The sequence below is a fragment of the Erythrolamprus reginae genome, chromosome 13 (assembly GCF_031021105.1).
Source record: "Erythrolamprus reginae isolate rEryReg1 chromosome 13, rEryReg1.hap1, whole genome shotgun sequence".
NCBI lineage: Eukaryota > Metazoa > Chordata > Lepidosauria > Squamata > Dipsadidae > Erythrolamprus > Erythrolamprus reginae.
This window is the reverse complement of record NC_091962.1, coordinates 919,625-938,002: the sequence shown is the minus strand read 5'-3', so window position 1 is coordinate 938,002 and position 18,378 is coordinate 919,625. Positions and strand designations below refer to the sequence as shown.

Here is an 18,378-nt window from a genome sequence, read left to right as displayed (position 1 = left end):
GGTGCCCAAGATTTGTGTGCGATGGTTGCCCAAGATTTTTCTCGACGATTGCTGAGTTTTGAATGCTTTGGCTGAAGGAGAATGGGTATGGCGCCACTGCGTTGATTGACGTTTGCGCTCTGGGGTATGGGGTCTCCTGTCATTATACAATCTTCAATCTCGAAATGGTCAAGAAATTCTCGGGCAGCTCTGACTCTGTCGATTTTGTGTGCTTCCGTAAGCATCTCGGGTGCCCATTGCAGAAGCGTTTCTGCCCTTGGCATCCAGGTAGCGTATTACAGCGCGCACTTCGCCCTTGGAGAGAAACGGAATGAGGATGCTCATCTTTCACCACAACGCTGGTGGATGATCTCCTGACCACTGGTACTACTCGTTCTCTTCCGCTGGCTTCCCACTACACAATAATAGTGGGAACAACTTCCCCCGTGAAGATTCCCCATGAGAGCTACAAGCCTTGTAACTTTACTTGCCGCACAACCCTCGTATTAAGAGCCATGGTGGTGCAGTGGTTAGAATTCAGGGTTGCAGACTGGCACTGCCAAAGTGCAAGCGGCCCCACTGGCGCGCACCGCCAAAATCATATCACTGGTGTGTGTGTGTGTGTGTGTGTGTGTGTGTGTGAATCTAAATGAAGCCTCTGAATTGTTTCATAGAAACATAGAAGACTGACGGCAGAAAAAGACCTCATGGTCCATCTAGTCTGCCCTTATACTATTTCCTGTATTTTATCTTAGGATGGATATATGTTTATCCCAGGCATGTTTAAATGTGGATTTATTACCACGTCTGCTGGAAGTTTGTTCCAAGCATCTACTACTCTTTCAGTCAAATAATATTTTCTCATGTTGCTTCTGATCTTTCCCCAAACTAACTTCAGATTGTGTCCCCTTGTTCTTGTGTTCACTTTTCCTATTAAAAACACTTCCCTCCTGAACCTTATTTAACCCTTTAACATATTTAAATGTTTCGATCGTGTCCCCCCCCCTTTTCCTTCTGTCCTCCAGACTATACAGATGGAGTTCATGAAGTCTTTCCTGATAGGTTTTATGCTAAAGACCTTCCATCATTTTTATAGCCCGTCTTTGGACCCATGCAATTTTATCAATATCTTTTTGTGAGGTCTCCAGAAGTGAGCACAGTATTCTAAGTGTGGTCTCACCTGTACTCTATACAACGGGATCACAATCTCCCTCTTCCTGCGTGCTATACCTCTAGCTATGCAGCCAAGCATTCTACTCGCTTTCTCTACCGCCTGACCGCACTGTTCACCCATTTTGAGACTGTCAGAAATCACTACCCCTAAATCTTTCTCTTCTGAGGTTTGTCATCATCTCCACCCTCATTTGACAACCCCATAATCCTTTGCACTGGTGTGCAGTCTGGACAGCTGAATGGAGCTAGCAGAGTGTTTTACTGGCTCATTGCCCTTCCTGTCACCAATGAGGAGTTTTGTTCAACCTCCTGATTGTGAGGCTGCCGCACCACTCCTATGCCTGACCCAAACCAAGGACGCCTTGAATTAACACGATGGGGAAATGGCCGGCGTCATGTCCTGAGTTGTCCCCTTCCTCTCTTTACAGGTTGGACTACTGCGATGAAGTGGTGCGGGATCCCGGGCAAGCGCTAGCTGTTGATATCCATCAACCTCCGCCCTTTGTGCAAAAAATCCTCCAGCTGAGTGGCCTCTTGCTTTACTATGAGGAATTTGGTGAGGGCAGTGCCCGGGGCCCGAAGGTATGGCCTTGTGGGAGATCCTCCTCCTGTCTTGGGGGTGGGTGCCAACCTTCCCCGCTCAGCCATCTAGCCAAGAAAGACTTCTGGCTGTTTGTTTTTGCCTTTACGGAAGCTTTAAGTGGTTGCAGAAATAGTGAAGCTGAATCCCATACAAACAGTACAAAGTAAATTTTTATCTTGCCCCCCCGGCCATCCTTCTGTTATCTGTAAATTCCAATTAGGTGCTTGTATATACCGTATTTTTCAGAGTATAAGACAGTGGTCCCCAACGTTTTTTCCACCAGGGACCAATTTCAGCAAGACAATTTTTCTATGGCCCAGTGGGGGCGGAAAGGGGCGTGGTTGGGGGCAGGATTAAGCATGGGGGTGCTGGTCCTCCCCACCCCTCTTTCCCGCCATCGTCCTGTGGCCGGCAGAACCTGCCTCCCAAGCCCTCTTGCCCAGCGGGAGCTAAGCGCTGGAGAGAGGGGGTCAGGCTGGCCCTCCTGCCTCCCCCCAGCCAAAAACGCAAAAGCGCCCCACGGCAGAAGCCAAAAGAGGCTTGAGCCTCTCGGTCCTTCCCGCCCCTCTGTCCCATCCATCGTCCTGTGGCCGGCAGAACCTGCCTCCCGAGGCCTCTTGCCCGGCGGGAGGCGAAGCGCTGGAGGGAGGGGGTGACGGCATGAGGGCCGGCAGCTGCTGACTCCACGGACCGGTGCAACATGCCCCGCGGCCCGGTACTGGTCCGCGGCCCGGTGGTTGGGGACCCCTGGTATAAGACACCGAAGCATAGGATGCACCTTACTTTTTGGGCAGGAAGGGAAAAGAATCTACTTACCAGATATTTTTCCGGCTAGCATCCTTAGTCTGGTCAGCTTCAGAACATTATTTTATCCCCTGGTTAGGGCTTTAAAAAAAACCTTATTTGGAGAGAGTAACAATGAAAGACCTTGCAAGCCAGTAAGAGCTGTCAACGTTGTTAGCACCTGGTTAGGGCTGGAAAGAAACATTTGGAGCAAGTTAGAGCAATTTAAAAAAACCCTGGAAAGACTTAGGGCTTGGAAAACATTCTTAGCAGAGAGTAACAATACAATAGAATACTTTATTGGCCAAGTATGATTGGACACACAAGGAATTTGTCTTGGTGCATATGCTCTCATATAAAAGATCTTGCAAGCCTGTAAGAGCTGGGAACATTGTTAGCACCTGGCTAGGGGTGGAAAGAAACATTTGGAGCAAGTAGAACAATAACAAACCCTACAAAGACAGGGTTTTTAAAACATTATTCACAGAGAGTAAAAAAGAGTGAAAGAGGTTGCAAGCGGGTAAGAGCTGGGAACATCATTAGCACCTGGTTAGAGCTGGAAAGAAACTTACTTGGAGCAAGTTAGAGTAGTGAAGAAAACTCTGCAAAGACTTAGAGCTTGAAAAACATTCTTCGCAGACAGTAACAATGACCCTAACCCCCAACATTTTACTCTTAGACTATCCACGGTTGACCTCTCCAGATTCCTAAGAGGTCCGTAAGGGGCGGACTAGAGTGCCTTCCCTCCCCTGTCCTATAGTCTCTCCTATATCTCGTATTTCTTTTCTACTATATCCTCTATAACCTTCATTGTGTATTATTGTGTATTGGACAAAATAAATAAATAAAAAATAGAGGTGAGAGCTGGGAAGATCATTAGCACCTTGCTAGGGCTGGGGAAAAAGTTTTGAAAAAAGCTGCATTCAAAGACCCCCGTGAATTTTCAGCCTCTTTTAGGGAGGAAAAAGCTGTGTCTTGTACTTTGGAAAATACGGTAATTTTACTTGGAAATTCTACACGGGTGCAGGAGTGGAAAAGCGAATTCTAACAGTGTAGGAAAAGCTTCCCTGCTCCTCCCACTCGCGCACACTGCCAGAATCATATCGCTGGGTGCATGGGAGAGGAATCTAAATGAAGCCTCGGAATTGTTTCATCCTCATCCTCATTTAATGACCCCATAATCCCTTTTGGGGCGGAGTCTGGGCAACTGAATGGAATAACAATGGGAGGAGTAGCTTGGGTTCACTAGAACATTCGTCTTCCCTTTTGAACGGGCAGCTGCCTTGCTGCACGTTTTTAAGGGAAGTTTGATCTTCTTTTTTTACCCAGGAAGCTGAACCGTGCGATTCCGCCGAGGAAGAAGCCGGGCCCAGTCCTCTGCTTCAGATCGGAAGCTGCTCCGGATACACCGAGATGCGGATTAAGCTCAAGCAAAACGAGGCTTTCCCTGGAGCCAAGGTCATTTGGGTCAATCCTGGCTTGTTGAACACTTGGGAATGCAAAAAACTAGCATGATTGTGGACGGCTACTTTTTAGCCTGCTTTTCTGTCAAGACATTCAGGAATGATTCCCAAAGTTCTCCCTGTTTGATTTTAACAGCCTCCTGGAGGAGGCTAAACTAAGCTTAGTGAAGGAGAGATGAACTTAAGTGTATGGGTACTCTGTTTTCCCCAAAATAAGACAGCTTCTGAAAATAAGCCCAATTGGGCTTTTGAGTGCATGGCAGTAAGGCTTATTTCGGGGTTCAAAAAAGTATATAAGACATTGTGTTATTTTCAGGGAAATATCGTAGATAGATAGATTGGTAGGTAGGTAGGTAGGTAGATAGGTAGATAGATAGATGAAAGATAAGGAGGGAGAGAGAGAGAGAGAGACCCTGTTTTCTCCAATATAAGACATCCCCTGATAATAAGTTCAATCAGGCTTTTGAGTGAAAGATAGATAGATAAAAGATAGATGAAAGAAATTGAACGGGTCCAAAGACGGGCTACAAGAATGGTGGAAGGTCTTAAGCATAAAACGTATCAGGAAAGACTTCATGAACTCAATCTGTATAGTCTGGAGGACAGAAGAAAAAGGGGGGACATGATCGAAACATTTAAATATGTTAAAGGGTTAAATAAGGTTCAGGAGGGAAGTGTTTTTAATAGGAAAGTGAACACAAGAACAAGGGGGCACAATTTGAACTTAGTTGGGGGAAAGATCAAAAGCCACATGAGAAAATATTATTTTACTGAAAGAGTAGTAGATCCTTGGAACAAACTTCCAGCAGACGTGGTTGGTAAATCCACAGTAGCTGAATTTAAACATGCCTGGGATAAACATATATCCATCCTAAGATAAAATACAGGAAGTAGTGTAGGGGCAGACTAGATGGACCATGAGGTCTTTTTCTGCCGTCAGTCTTCTATGTTTCTAAATAGATGAAAGATAGATAGATAAATAGGTAGGTAGATGATAGATAGATAGATAGATAGATAGATAGATAGATAGATAGATAGATAGATAGATAGATAAATTTACAGTTTTGTGGGTTTGGCCCATAGGGTCACTTTTGTCCAGCTTCTCTATGGATGAAAGGTAGGTAGATAGATGAAAGATAGATGAAGGAGTTGAAAGATACTTTATATAGATAGACAGACAGACACCCTGTTTCCCCCCAAATAAGACCTCCCCTGATAATGTCCAATTGGGCTTTTGGGTGCATGGCAATAAAGCCACGTGCTTATTTCATGGCTCAAAAAAATAAAAGACAGGGTCTTATTTTTGCGGAAACATAGTCCTCGACTTACAACCATAATTGAGCCCAAAATTTCCATTGCTAAGCGAGACATGGTGTGAAGCCCCTTATTTACAAGAATTAGGTTGTAGGAATCAGGGACAGGTTTTGCCCTTTCCTCTCCCGAAATGGGCAGGGAGCTGCTTCTTTTGACGTGGAGCATGGTTCTTTTTCCAACTGCAGCTGGAGCTAGATGGGAAGATTGGATCCCTGCACCTGCTGCTGGCCCCTCGGCAGATCCTGCACCTGACGGACCTGCTCTCATCCCTCAACTTGTCCGGTGAGCGGTGGGATGGGTGGAGAAGTCATGATCTAGGTCAGTGTTTCCCAACCTTGGCAACTTGAAGATATCTGGACTTCAACTCCCAGAATTCCCCAGCCAGCATTCGCTGGCTGGGGAATTCTGGGAGTTGAAGTCCAAATATCTTCAAGCTGCCAAGGTTGGGAAACACTGACCTAGATCAATAGTTCCCGAGCCTTTGTGGCTTGGCCCATCTGGGAGTGGGAAACTGGATTGTGTAAGTGGTGGGTCGGCACAGGCACTCCAGCATGCGTAGCTCAACTCGTGCAAGTGGTGGGGTTTCGTGTACGCACACTTGCGCACAGCTGAACATGTGCAAGTTGAATGTGCATGTGTGCACATGCGCTGGACCACTCATTTCATTGAGGGCCGGTGTCAGGGTTCCAAATAGCATCCGAAATTAAATCAGTCTGAGGCATAACATTTCCTCAAAGTTCCAATTTACTAACAGAGCCATGTTGGCAAATTGGTGACAACCCCAATTTTGGAGTCCCCAGAGTTTCTCCACCCAATTGAAAGTTCATTCCCGACAAGTGCATTGCATTGACCACGCTCTCCTTCATGCCAACATGTCCGTTACTCCCATCAGCTTCCGGGCAGGTGTCAAACAAAGGATGACCTTGAGAATCTGGAAGGAATTTGTTATACAGTATACAGTGGTCCCTCGATTATCGCGAGGGTTCCGTTCCAGGACCCCTCGCGATAATCGATTTTTCGCGAAGTAGCGGCGCGGAAGTAAAAACATCATTTGCGCATGCGCGCCATTTTTTTTCATGCAGATGGTGGGGTTTGCGTGTGGGAGGTGGGGAAGACCCTGGGAAGGTTCCTTCGGCCGCCTAGCAGCTGATCTGCTCGGTAGCGCAGCAGCAGCGAGGAGCCGAAGATTGGAGTTTCCCAGCCGCCCACGCAAAGGGGAAACCCCATCTTCGGCTCCTTGCGCTACGGAGCAGATCAGCTGCTAGGCGGCCGAAGGAACCTTCCCTGGGTCTTCCCCGCGGCCTCGGATCCTCGCTGATGCCCGCCCGCCGTTTGCCGCTCGCCTCGTTGGCTCGCCTCGTTCCCCCGCCTTGTTCACCCCCCCCGCTCCATTCGCCCGCCTCGTTCACCCCCCGCTCGCCTCGTTCGCCCCCCCCGCTTGCCTCGTTCACCCCCCGCTCGCCTCGTTCGCCCCCCCCGCTTGCCTCGTTCACCCCCCCCGCTCGCCTCGTTCGCCCCCCCCGCTTGCCTCGTTCACCCCCCCGCTCGCCTCGTTCGCCCCCCCGCTTGCCTCGTTCGCCCCCCCGCTCGCCTCGTTCGCCCCCCCGCTTGCCTCGTTCACCCCCCCGCTCGCCTCGTTCGCCCCCCCCGCTCGCCTCGTTCGCCCCCCCCGCTCGCCTCGTTCGCCCCCCGCTCGCCTCGTTCGCCCCCCCCGCTTGCCTCGTTCGCCCGCCTCGTTCACCCCCCCCCCCGCTCCATTCGCCCGCCTCGTTCACCCCCCGCTTGCCTCGTTCACCCCCCGCTCGCCTCGTTCGCCCCCCCGCTTGCCTTGTTCACCCCCCCGCTCGCCTCGTTCGCCCCCCCCGCTTGCCTCGTTCACCCCCCGCTCGCCTCGTTCGCCCGCCTCGTTCGCCCCGCCTCGTTCACCCCCCCCCCCACTCCATTCGCCCGCCTCGTTCACCCCCCGCTTGCCTCGTTCGCCCCCCCCGCTTGCCTCGTTCACCCCCCGCTCGCCTCGTTCGCCCCCCCCGCTTGCCTCGTTCGCCCGCCTCGTTCACCCCCCCCCCCGCTCCATTCGCCCGCCTCGTTCACCCCCCCGCTCGCCTCGTTCGCTCGCCCCGTTCACCTGCCGCTGTCGGGACACCCCCCACCCCAGTACCTTTGAATCCCGCCGCTTCTGCTGGATACGGGCGATGGGGGGGGGCGAGCTGCCACAGCCCTGGCTTCCGCGCCGCTGGTCCCACCCACCGCCCGTATCCAGCAGAAGCGGCGGGATTCAAAGTGCTGCGGTGGGGGGGGGCTGTCGGGACAAGGAGCGAGGGGGCTGCGAAGGGGCGCACGCGGCAGAGCTCCGGCGGAGGAGAGGTGGCGGGGAGAAGCTCTCTCTCCCTCCCCCCCTCCCCCGGAAAAAAGAAAGCAGCCCCAGCCAAAGACGCCCAGCGAGAAAGAGGCCTCCGAGCCGGACTTGTTGCTTCTGCCTGCCAAGAGAGCCGGGCGTGGACAGCAGCCGAGAAAAGTCGGCGAGGAGGTCTCTTTCTCGCTGGGCGTCTTTGGCTGGGGCTGCTTTCTTTTTTCCAGGGGGGGGAGGGAGAGAGAGCTTCTCCCCGCCACCTCTCCTCCGCCGGAGCTCTGCCGCGTGCGCCCCTTCGCAGCCCCCGTCTTCAATTCGCCGTCTCTGGCGGGGCGGAGCCTCCCACGCGCTCCCGAGGCCGGCGTGCTTTTTAAATGTGACGCTTTCCTTTCCTGCATCAGCCAGCAAAGCCGGGCAGTCGGCTTTGCTGGCTGGAGAAGCGAGCGATCTGGGGCTGCGTAGTTTTGCGCAGGGGGACAGGGGGACAGGGCAGTCCCCGCCGCCTGTGTCCCCGCCGCCTGTGTGCTCGCCTTGTGCCGTGGGGGGGAGGCGATGGAGGTCAGGGGTTTTCAAGCAGCCGCCTCCCCCCCCCCCCACAGAGATACCAGAAGCCGGGGACGGGCGGCAGGGGCATGAAGGATCTCACCACCGGCCTCGGGAGCGCGTGGGAGGCTCCGCCCCGCCAGGGTTCCTCTCCATGAGGGAGTCCGCCGAGCTGCCCGTCTTCAATTCGCCACTCAGGCGCGTCTCCTGAGGGGAAACCGGCATGGCGAGCGCGGCCACAAGGGCGCTCTGGGTCCCTGACGTGCGCGCTCCCCGCCGAGTCTCCTCGCCGCCCAGCAGGATCGGGAGCCCGGGTGAGACGGCGAATTGAAGACGGGCAGCTCGGCGGACTCCCTCATGGAGAGGAACCCTGGCGGGGCGGAGCCTCCCACGCGCTCCCGAGGCCAGCGGGGAGATCCTTCATGCCCCTGCCGGCCGTCCCCGGCTTCTGGTAGAAGCCTTCTCTCTTTTTTTTCGTGCGCTTGGCGAGGAAAGGCAGGCGGGGAGGAGGTGACGGGGCCAAAGGGGGCCGAGGGAAGCTCGGCTGCGGTCGAGAAAGGAACGGCTTGGGCTCGCCGCAAGAAAAAAGAGACAGGCTTTTAGTTTTGGCTGCGGGGGGAGGGAGTTAGGAAAGTCCTACTTCTCCCCCCGCAGCCAAAAACTCAAAGCCTGTCTCCTGCCGCCCGGTTTAGCCAGGACACGAGCGGCGAAGTGACACCCCCCCACCCCAGCACTTTGAATCCCGCCGCAAGGTAAGCTTCGGGGCGGGGCGGGCGGGGCCCTTTTGTACCAGTCGGGGAGGCGGTGGCGGCTGCAGCAGAGGCGGGCGGGGGAGGCCGGCCCGCCGGAGGGGCGATGCGGGCGGCGGAGACAGGCGAGGTCCCGGCCGCCCCCCGCCCACTTGGCCCCAGACCGGTGCAGCAGGAAAGGGACGGAGAAGGCTCACTGGCAGCCCTTGCCCATCGCCGCGCCTTCGCTTCCCCCCTCCCCCGCTTCGTCCGCCTAGCAGCTGATCTGCTCGGCAGCGCAGCACCAGCGAGGAGCCGAAGATCTTCGGCTCCTCGCTGCTGCTGCGCTGCCGAGCAGATCAGCTGCTAGGCGGCCGCTCGAGAGCAAGAGGGGGAGAGATAGAGAAAGAGAGAGAAGGAAAGAAAGAGATGAGAGAGGGAGGAAGAGAGTGTGAGAGAGGAAGAAGCAACATAGAGAAAGAGGGGGAAGACCCAGGGAAGCCTCTGCCCGGCGGGGAAACTCCACCATCTACGCATGCGTGGAAGGGCACGCATGCACAGATGGTGGAGTTTACTTCCGGGTTGAAAACTCGCGATATAGCGTTTCGCAATACTCGAGATCGCGAAACTCGAGGGATCACTGTATAGCGGTACCTCTACCTAGGAACGCTTCTACTTGCGAACTTTTCCAGATAAGAACCGGGTGTTCAAGATTTTTTTGCCTCTTCTCAAGAACCATTTTCCACTTACAAACCTGAGCCTCCGAAACTGTAACCAGAAAAGGCAGGGAGAAGCCTCCGTCGGGCCTCTCTAGGAGTCTCCTGGGAGGAAACAGGGCCGGAAAAGGTGGGGAGAAGCCTCCGTGGAGGCTCTCTAGGAATCTCCTGGGAGGAAACAGGGCCTCCACCCTCCCTGTGCTTTCCCCCAATCGCACACATTATTTGCTTTTACATTGATTCCTAGGGGAAAAATGGCTTCTTCTTACAAACTTTTCTACTTAAGAACCTGGTCACAGAACAAATTAAGTTCATAAGTAGAGGTACCACTGTATTTCTCACCACCCTCATGCAGCAGCCCCTCCTAAATTCCCACAGCACGAATACTATATAATGCTATAATATGTGGCAGGCTAGAAGTCTACAAATCAAACGATGGCTTCGGCCTGACAGCCACCTCAGGATGGTGTTTGACCTTGGGGGTGGGTGGGTGCAGGGTGGGTCTAGCCAATATGGGCGTGGCCATCTCGATGTCACTCATTTTGTGGGCGCCTGTGGCGGTCTGAGCACTCTTCCAGCAAAAAACAGGCTTCTGAATTCCATTTCTGGCGGTAATGGACTACTGTGGCCTTCCACCAGAGAAAACGGAGCCCGAGAAGGCCGCATGAGCACCACTTTTATTGTATTGTATTGTATTGTATTATTTATTTATTTATTTATTTATTTATTTATTTATTTACCTACCTACTTACCTACTGAAAAATAGGTATGTTTAAGCTGCATTGAAGGTATATGATGTATTTGTAGAGAAAATGATAAAAAACTTTTTGGAAAAAAACCCCATGAAAACCAGGTGGGTAATTTTGGACCAATCACCAGGAGACAGTCATTTCTAGTCCTGCCTTAGACATGGAAGCCAGGCGGGAGACTTTGGGCCAGTCACTCTTCATCAGCCCACCCTACCCCACAGGGTTGTTGTTGTGGGAAAAAATAGGAGGAGGAAGGTATGATGGATCTGTTAGGTGCCTCCAGTTTTTTGTCAAAACAATAAAGGTGGGATATAGATAGATGGATGGATGGATGGATGGATGGATGGATGGATAGATAGATAGATTATTAGATAGATTTTACAACAACACGAAGCTTGGAACTTCAGTCTGATGATGGTGAATGTGATTTCACCGAAACGTCGCATAGACATGCAAAATATTACACAGGGCAAAACCCGAACTCAGAACAATCTACATAGATAGATTAATTTATAGTTTTGTGGGTTTGGCCCATAGGGTCACTCTTGTCCAGCTTCTGTAAATACCAAATTCCTGATTTTAAGGAATATTGCAATGCCCGATTTCTCCCCTCCTTTGTGGAGATTCACTTCCCTAAATTTTTCCTCTCCTCCTTTCTTCTCCCCCGCAAAGAATCTGGCCTTCTGCAGGAGCAGCTGAGCAAAAACCGCCCTCTGGATTCCGAAGATCTGAAGTTGATTGAGCAAGACCTCAGCCAGCAGCTGCATTCGGGGTTGGGATCGGCCCCGGCACATCTGGAGGGCCTGGTCGCCGGAGTGGGGAACGGAGGTGAGTCCTGGCAAGAAGAGAGCCTTTGAAAGAGATCCACCTCTCCTTCCCTCTCTCAACAGATCAGGAGAGCCAATAGATCTCTTCCTTTCTTTTATATCTACAGTGATCCCTCTATTATCGCGAGGGTTCCGTTCCAAGACCCCTCGCGATAATCGATTATTCGCGATGTAGGGTTGCGGAAGTAAAAACACCATCTGCGCATGCGCACCCTTTTTTTCTATGGCCGCGCATGCGTAGATGGTGGAGTTTGGTTCCCCGCCGCCCACGCAAAGGGGAAACCCCGATTCGGCTCCTCGCTGCTGCTGCGCTACCGAGCAGATCAGCTGCTGGGCGGCCGAAGGAACCTTCCCTGGGTCTTCCCGGCCGCCCACGCAAAGGGGAAACCCCGGCTCCTCGTTGATGCCCGCCGCTCGCCCGCCCGCCAGCAAGAGGGGGAAGACCCAGGGAAGGTTCCTTCGGCCGCCCAGCAGCTGATCTGCTCGGCGCAGCAGCAGCGAGCAGACGAAGATCGGGGTTTCCCAGCCGCCCACGCAAAGGGGAAACCCCGGCTCCTCGCTGATGCCCCCGCTCGCCCGCCCACCGCCCGCCAGCAAGAGGGGGAGAGATAGAGAAAGAGAGAGAAGGAAAGAAAGAGATGAGAGAGGGAGGAAGAGAGTGTGAGAGAGGAAGAAGCAAGATAGAGAAAGAAAGATGAGAAAGGAAGGAAGAGAGTGACGTCATTGGGTGGGAAAAAATCGCGATATAGCGTTTCGCGAAGATCGAGATCGCGAAAATCGAGGGATCACTGTATTATTACCGTATTTATTAATTAAATTTGTAGGCCGCCTTTCTACTTGCGGACTTGGGGCAGCTTACAAGGATAAATCTCGGTCTCTCTCTCTCTCTCTCTCTGCTGTGAGATTCCCCCTTTTAATGGTTTTTTAACCATATGGTTAGATTAGCCTAGAATTTTGAAAGCTGCCCAGACTCACTTATGAATGAGATGGGCTCCTATGTAAATGTACTCAATAAATAAACTTGTATAGGTGGGTTTTTTAAAATTTTGCCTTAGAATACCTAAAAGGAAGCATTCTGGGGTTTTGTCTAATTTAAGATCTAGGATTTCGTCAAGCCAGATTCCTATTTTTTTCCAGTAAGCCTGTGATTTTTCTTTTTTTTTAAAAAAATATTTTTTATTAATTTTCAAAAAGACAAACAAAGACATACAACATTAAACATTTAAGGAGCTACCATTGCTCCACTTGCCGTAGAAGTCTAATACAGAAATATAAAAAAATCTAACTAATCCGATCAAAGCAGAAATACCACACATGAAAGTTACATACAAATCTAATAAATTATTATTATTATTATTATTATTACATTCTTGTTAAATTTAACTCTATATTTTTAATATTAAACTTATTAATTAAATTTCTTTGTATTTTAAAATAGTCTATACTTATACAAAAGAAAAAATAATTTAAGAATAATAGTAAATACATTAGAATATTATGAGCAATTGGTGCTTTTATTTCTGGATGCAAAAAAGGCATTTGATAATGTGGATTGGAACTTTATGAAAGTACAATTAAACAAGATGGAGGTAGCAACAAAGTTTTTTAACATAATAGATGCTATATATTCAGAACAAACAGCTAAAATTATAATAAATGGTGAACAGACTAAAAAAGTAGATATACAACGTGGAGTAAGACAAGGTTGCCCAATTCCACCATAGGTGGAAATATGCGCCTTGTTCTTTTTTACATTTCCAGCCGGTGGAGGACAAATTTTTATTTAACTTAGATAGTTTTACAGGAGTAATGTGCCATCTATAGAACATTTTGGTCATATTCTCTTTATAGGGTATAGCTAAAGTCAATTTAAAATTCCTGCTCTTCCCACATGTTTGGTGTCCTGTTTGAAAGACTCCAATCTTGGCCACTTTAAGACTTGTGGACTTCAACTCCCAGAGTTCCCCAGCCAGCAAAACTGTCCTAAAGTTGCAAAGCTTGGAGACCCCTGAACTAGACCTCCTCCTCCTCCTCCTTCCCAACTTCTTTCTAGCACTGATGACACCTAGCTTGGATAATAAAACATTTGAAAGAAAGCCCACCAAGCTCAGAAAGCACAAAGGACCTCACTTGTTGTCTTTCCCCATCTCCTCCTCTTCCATCCTTTCCTCCTGCCCATCTTCCTCCTCCTCTACCTTCTTCCTCCTTCCCTTCCTCCTCCTCCCCCTATCTTCCTCCTCCTCCTCTCCTCCCCCTCTTCTTTCTCTTCTTTTTCTCCTCCTCCTCCCCAACCTCTTTCTAGCATCTATGTTAGCAAAAACTTCAGAAGAGAAGGATTTAGGGGTAGTGATTTCTGACAGTCTCAAAATGGATGAGCAGTGCGGTCAAGCAGTAGGGAAAGCAAGTAGGATGCTTGGCTGCATAGCTAGAGGTATAACAAGCAAGAAGAGGGAGATTGTGATCCCCTTATATAGAGCGCTGGTGAGACCACATTTGGAATACTGTGTCCAGTTCTGGAGACCTCACCTACAAAAAGATATTGACAAAATTGAACGGGTCCAAAGACGGGCAACAAGAATAGTGGAAGGTCTTAAGCATAAAACGTATCAGGAAAGACTTCATGAACTCAATCTGTATAGTCTGGAGAACAGAAGGAAAAGGGGGGACATGATCGAAACATTGAAATATGTTAAAGGGTTAAATAAGGTTCAGGAGGGAAGTGTTTTTAATAGGAAAGTGAACACAAGAACAAGGGGACACAATCTGAAGTGAGTTGGGAGAAAGATCAAAAGCAACATGAGAAAATATTATTTGACTGAAAGAGTAGTAGATGCTTGGAACAAACTTCCAGCAGAGGTGGTTGGTAAATCCACAGTCACTGAATTTAAACATGCCTGGGATAAACATAGATCCATCCTAAAATAAAATACAAAAAGTAGTATAAAGGCAGACTAGATGGATCATGAGGTCTTTTTCTGCCGTCAGTCTTCTATGTTTCTCTGTTTCTATGTTTCATTGATGATGTTACAGCTTGGGTAATAAAGCGTCTGGAAGAACGCCCACTAAGCTCAGAGACCACCAAGAATTCCTCTGCCACCCCCCCACTAGCAGATGCTAAGCCTCCCACCGGTTTTTCCCTATTGTCTCCCTGCAGAAATGTTTTTCTCCATGGCGCCCATGACGAGCAGCGTAGCGTCTCTGCGTTCGGTCAGCGACGTCTCGGATCTGGATTCCTCCGTCCACAGCGACATTAGCTCGGCTCCCCTGCAGCCTCCAGGCTTCGCTCCAGGGGTAAGAGCAATGGTCTGGCTTTTCCCTTCCCTGTGGCCATCCTGAAACCTTTCTCAGTTGTTTCTGACCGCTTTGTGAAACTCAAGGTGCAGCAATTGTGACACTCAAACCGAGGCCTTTTTTCCCAATTTACTCTCAAAGTACAAGGAAAGAGCTTATATAATGTACGGAAATAGTAAATACCATAACACTGCCAGAAGTCTGATAAGTAACCTTAGAAAGACAGGGTGTCCAGCAAACCAGGAAAACAGGGAAATCGGGGAATTATCAGGGAAATTGGCGGTTTGGGAAATATCAGGGAATTATCAGGGAATGCGTGAAAAAATCCAGATTAAATCAGGGGGAAAAACTGTATTAAAATATTTAAAAGTCAGGGAAAAATCATGTAAAAAAAAAAAATACTGATCGCGCTGCCTGGCAGAGTCAAGCAAAAATGAGCATAACTGTGGCAACAACTTGCTTTCTCAGCTACCGATATTTCTCCACGGTTTAGCCTTTTGGTATGACATCATCTACGACCGCGCCTTAACTAGATTGCAAGTTACAGGGAAATGTCAGGGAAATATCAGGGCATTTCCAAATTCTTCCCCCCTGGACACCCTGGAAAGAGTGCAGAGAAGAGCAGCTAGGATGATTAAAGAACTGTTGTTAGCCGCCCCGAGTCTACGGAGAGGGGCGGCATACAAATCCGATAGATAGATAGATAGATAGATAGATAGATAGATAGATAGATAGATAGATAGATAGATAGATAGATAGATAGATAGATGAAGAACAGTTGCAGGATTTGGGTTTGGCTACTCCAGAGAAAAGAAGGACTAGAGAGGATACCACAGCAGCATTCCAGTATTTGAGGGGCTGCCCCAAAGAAGAGGGGGGTCAAATTATTCTCCAAAGCACCAGATGGCAGGACCAGGAACAATGGATAGAAACTAATCAAGGAGAGAAGCAACCTAGAACTAAGAAAGAATTTCCTGACAGTGAGAACAATTAACCAATGGAACGACTTGCCACCGTAAGTTGAGGATGCTCCATCACTGGAGACTTTTAGGAAGAGACTGGACAGCCACTTGTCTGAAATGGTATAGGGCTGTTCCTAAGCCATGCAGGGCTTTATAGGTAGTAACCAACATCTTAAATTGCATTCAGAGACTGATCGGAAGCCAGTTCAGTTCATGGAGTTGATGGAGTTATATGGGCGTCTGCATTCTGGACTAATTGAAGTCTCCGAACGTTCTTTAAAGGTGGCCCCATGTAGACGGAAGAGCAACAATAAAGATGTTATTGGCTTAGATATAGAGAATGAGAATATAGAGGAAATTCAAATTAAAAAGTGGGAAGAAAGAAATATAAAAGAGAAAAACTAGGACATTGAAGCTTAGAAAGGATAGAACAAAGTGAATAATGTAAAGATATTAAATGAAGGGAGGGAGCAATATGGCCCAAAGTTAAGAGGTATTTGAGAAATAATAACTATCTTGGAAAGTTAACCCATATCGATTAATGTGGAATAAAAAATGAAAATTAATTGGTGACAAAACTAGTCTCGAAGAGGCAGCCTTAGATTAGTAACATATACCTAGATTAAACAGTTAGATATACAGAAATGATACACAAAATAATGATTTTAGAAGAGGCACTGCTAGTTTAAAAGGATGGAATATATTATCAGTCTGTTAAATATGAGATGAGCTAGGACAGTGATGGTGAACCTTTTTTGGCTCATGTGCCAAAAGGGTGTGTGTGCGTGTGCTAGCATGCGCAAAAGTGACCACACACATTCCCTCCTCTCCACACATGCACACGCCCCTGTGCTGCCCTACCCCATGTGCACAATCTCTCCCCGCACAACCGCACAGGCCTCACTAAAGCCTGAGACAGTGAAAAAACAGCCAAATGGGCAAACCAGAAGTTCGAAAAAACAGACTTCCAGTTTGCCTGTTGTGCTGTTTTTTGCATCTAAAGTTTCAGGAAGCTTCCTTGAAGCCTCCAGAGTGCAAAAAACAGTACAACAGGCAAACCAGAAGTCCGTTTTTCTGAACCTCCGGTTTGCCCATTGGGTGATTTTTTTTGCACCCCGGGGGCTTTAGGAAAGCTTCCTTGAAGCATCTGGAGTGCGAAATGGCCTTCACCAGGGCTGAAAATCAGTTGCTTTTTGTCACCCAAGGAAATAAAGGTTCGCCATCACTGCTCTAACTCCTGAAAATGCTCTTTCCTCCATTTATCCATTAAATGTATATGCCATCCGTCTCATTATCGAGTGGCTCTCTGGGCACCTTACAGTATCACACATGACAAAATAGGGCAATTACGGTAAGTATGTTAAATGCTGTTTTGTTATTGTTGTTAGCCGCCCCGAGTCTACGGAGAGGGGCGGCATACAAATTTAATTATTAATAATAATAATAATAATAATAATAATAATAATAATAATAATAATACCTCAGCCATTCTGACCCAAAACTTAAAACTCAAAAGCATGAAAATTAACATTTTTAAAAACACATTTAAATTATTCTTTTTTTCCTCTGACAGCTGAGTCCAGGAAGCCCCCGGCGTTACAGACGGCTGCCATTTGCCTCGACCCTGCCAGGTCTCAAGATACCAAGTAAGAGGGGTCTCCTGCAAATTTTTGTTTGGGGGGGGGGGGGAAGACCTGGGAAAAAATGGGGAGAAGGTTGTGGGTTTTTTAATTAATTTATTTGTTTGTCAATCACGTACAAGATAGCAGGTATTGGTATAAACATAAACAAAAGTAAAGTCGGTATGGGTAAATTTGGACAATAGGACAGTAGGACAGGGACGGTAGGCACAGTGGTGCGCTTATGCACACCCCTTAAAGACCTCTTAGAAACAGGGAGAGGTCAAATGTAGACAATCTAATGTTAAAATTTTGGGGGTTTGGGGAAGACACCACAGAGTGAAGTCAAATTTTCTGCAGTCAAATTTGGAACAGTTTACATTGTGTTTGTATCTATTGTATGCTTGTGTATTGTTGTGGTTGAAGCTGAAGTATTCATTGACAGGTAGGACATTGTGGCAGATGAATTTATGAACTACATTTAGATCAGATCGAACGTGACGAAGTTCTAAGCTATCTAAGGCCAAAATTTCAAATGCAGTGGCATCCACAGCTCACATTAGAGAAACATCTTCCAGCTGTGGCGAGGGGGGCGTTTGCCCAGGTTCACCTGGTGCACCAGTTGCGGCCCTATTTGGACCAGGAGTCACTGCTCACAGTCACTCATGCCCTCATCACCTCGAGGTTCGACTACTGTAACGCTCTCTACATGGGGCTACCTTTGAAGAGTGTTCGGAAACTCCAGATTGTGCAGAATGCAGCTGCGAGAGCTATCATGGGCTTTCCTAAATATGCCCATGTCACACCGCAGTCTGCATTGGTTGCCAATCGATTTCCGGTCACAATTCAAAGTGTTGGTTATGACCTATAAAGCCCTTCATGGCTTCGGACCAGAATATCTCTGGGAACGTCTTCTGCCGCACGAATCCCAGCGACCAGTTAGGTCCCACAGAGTTGGCCTTCTCCGGGTCCCGTCGACTAAACAAAGTCATTTGGCGGGACCCAGGGGAAGAGCCTTCTCTGTGGTGGCCCCGACCCTGTGGAACCAACTCCCCCCAGATATCAGAGTTGCCCCCACCCTCCTTGCCTTTCGTAAGCTCTTAGAAACCCACCTCTGTCGTCAGACATGGGGGAATTGAAATATTCCCTTCCCCATGGCTTATAAAATTTATGTATGGTATGACTGTATGTATGACTGATCTCTTAAATTGGGTTTTTTAGAATTTTTAAATATTAGATTTGTTTACGTTGTCTTTTTACTGTTGTTAGCCGCCCCGAGTCTGCGGAGAGGGGCAGCA

The 18,378-nt window shown here is 48.8% G+C and overlaps 1 protein-coding gene across 1 annotated transcript in view; it reads left to right on the top strand.

Annotated features, from left to right (window-relative positions):
- ATG2A (autophagy related 2A) overlaps nucleotides 1-18,378 on the top strand; it is a 94,673-nt gene that overhangs the window by 13,301 nt on the left and 62,994 nt on the right. The window contains 6 exon segments of the mRNA XM_070766508.1: nucleotides 1,581-1,734; nucleotides 3,848-3,976; nucleotides 5,481-5,577; nucleotides 11,054-11,209; nucleotides 14,363-14,499; nucleotides 17,035-17,107. Of these exon segments, the coding sequence (XP_070622609.1) occupies nucleotides 1,581-1,734; nucleotides 3,848-3,976; nucleotides 5,481-5,577; nucleotides 11,054-11,209; nucleotides 14,363-14,499; nucleotides 17,035-17,107 (746 nt within the window).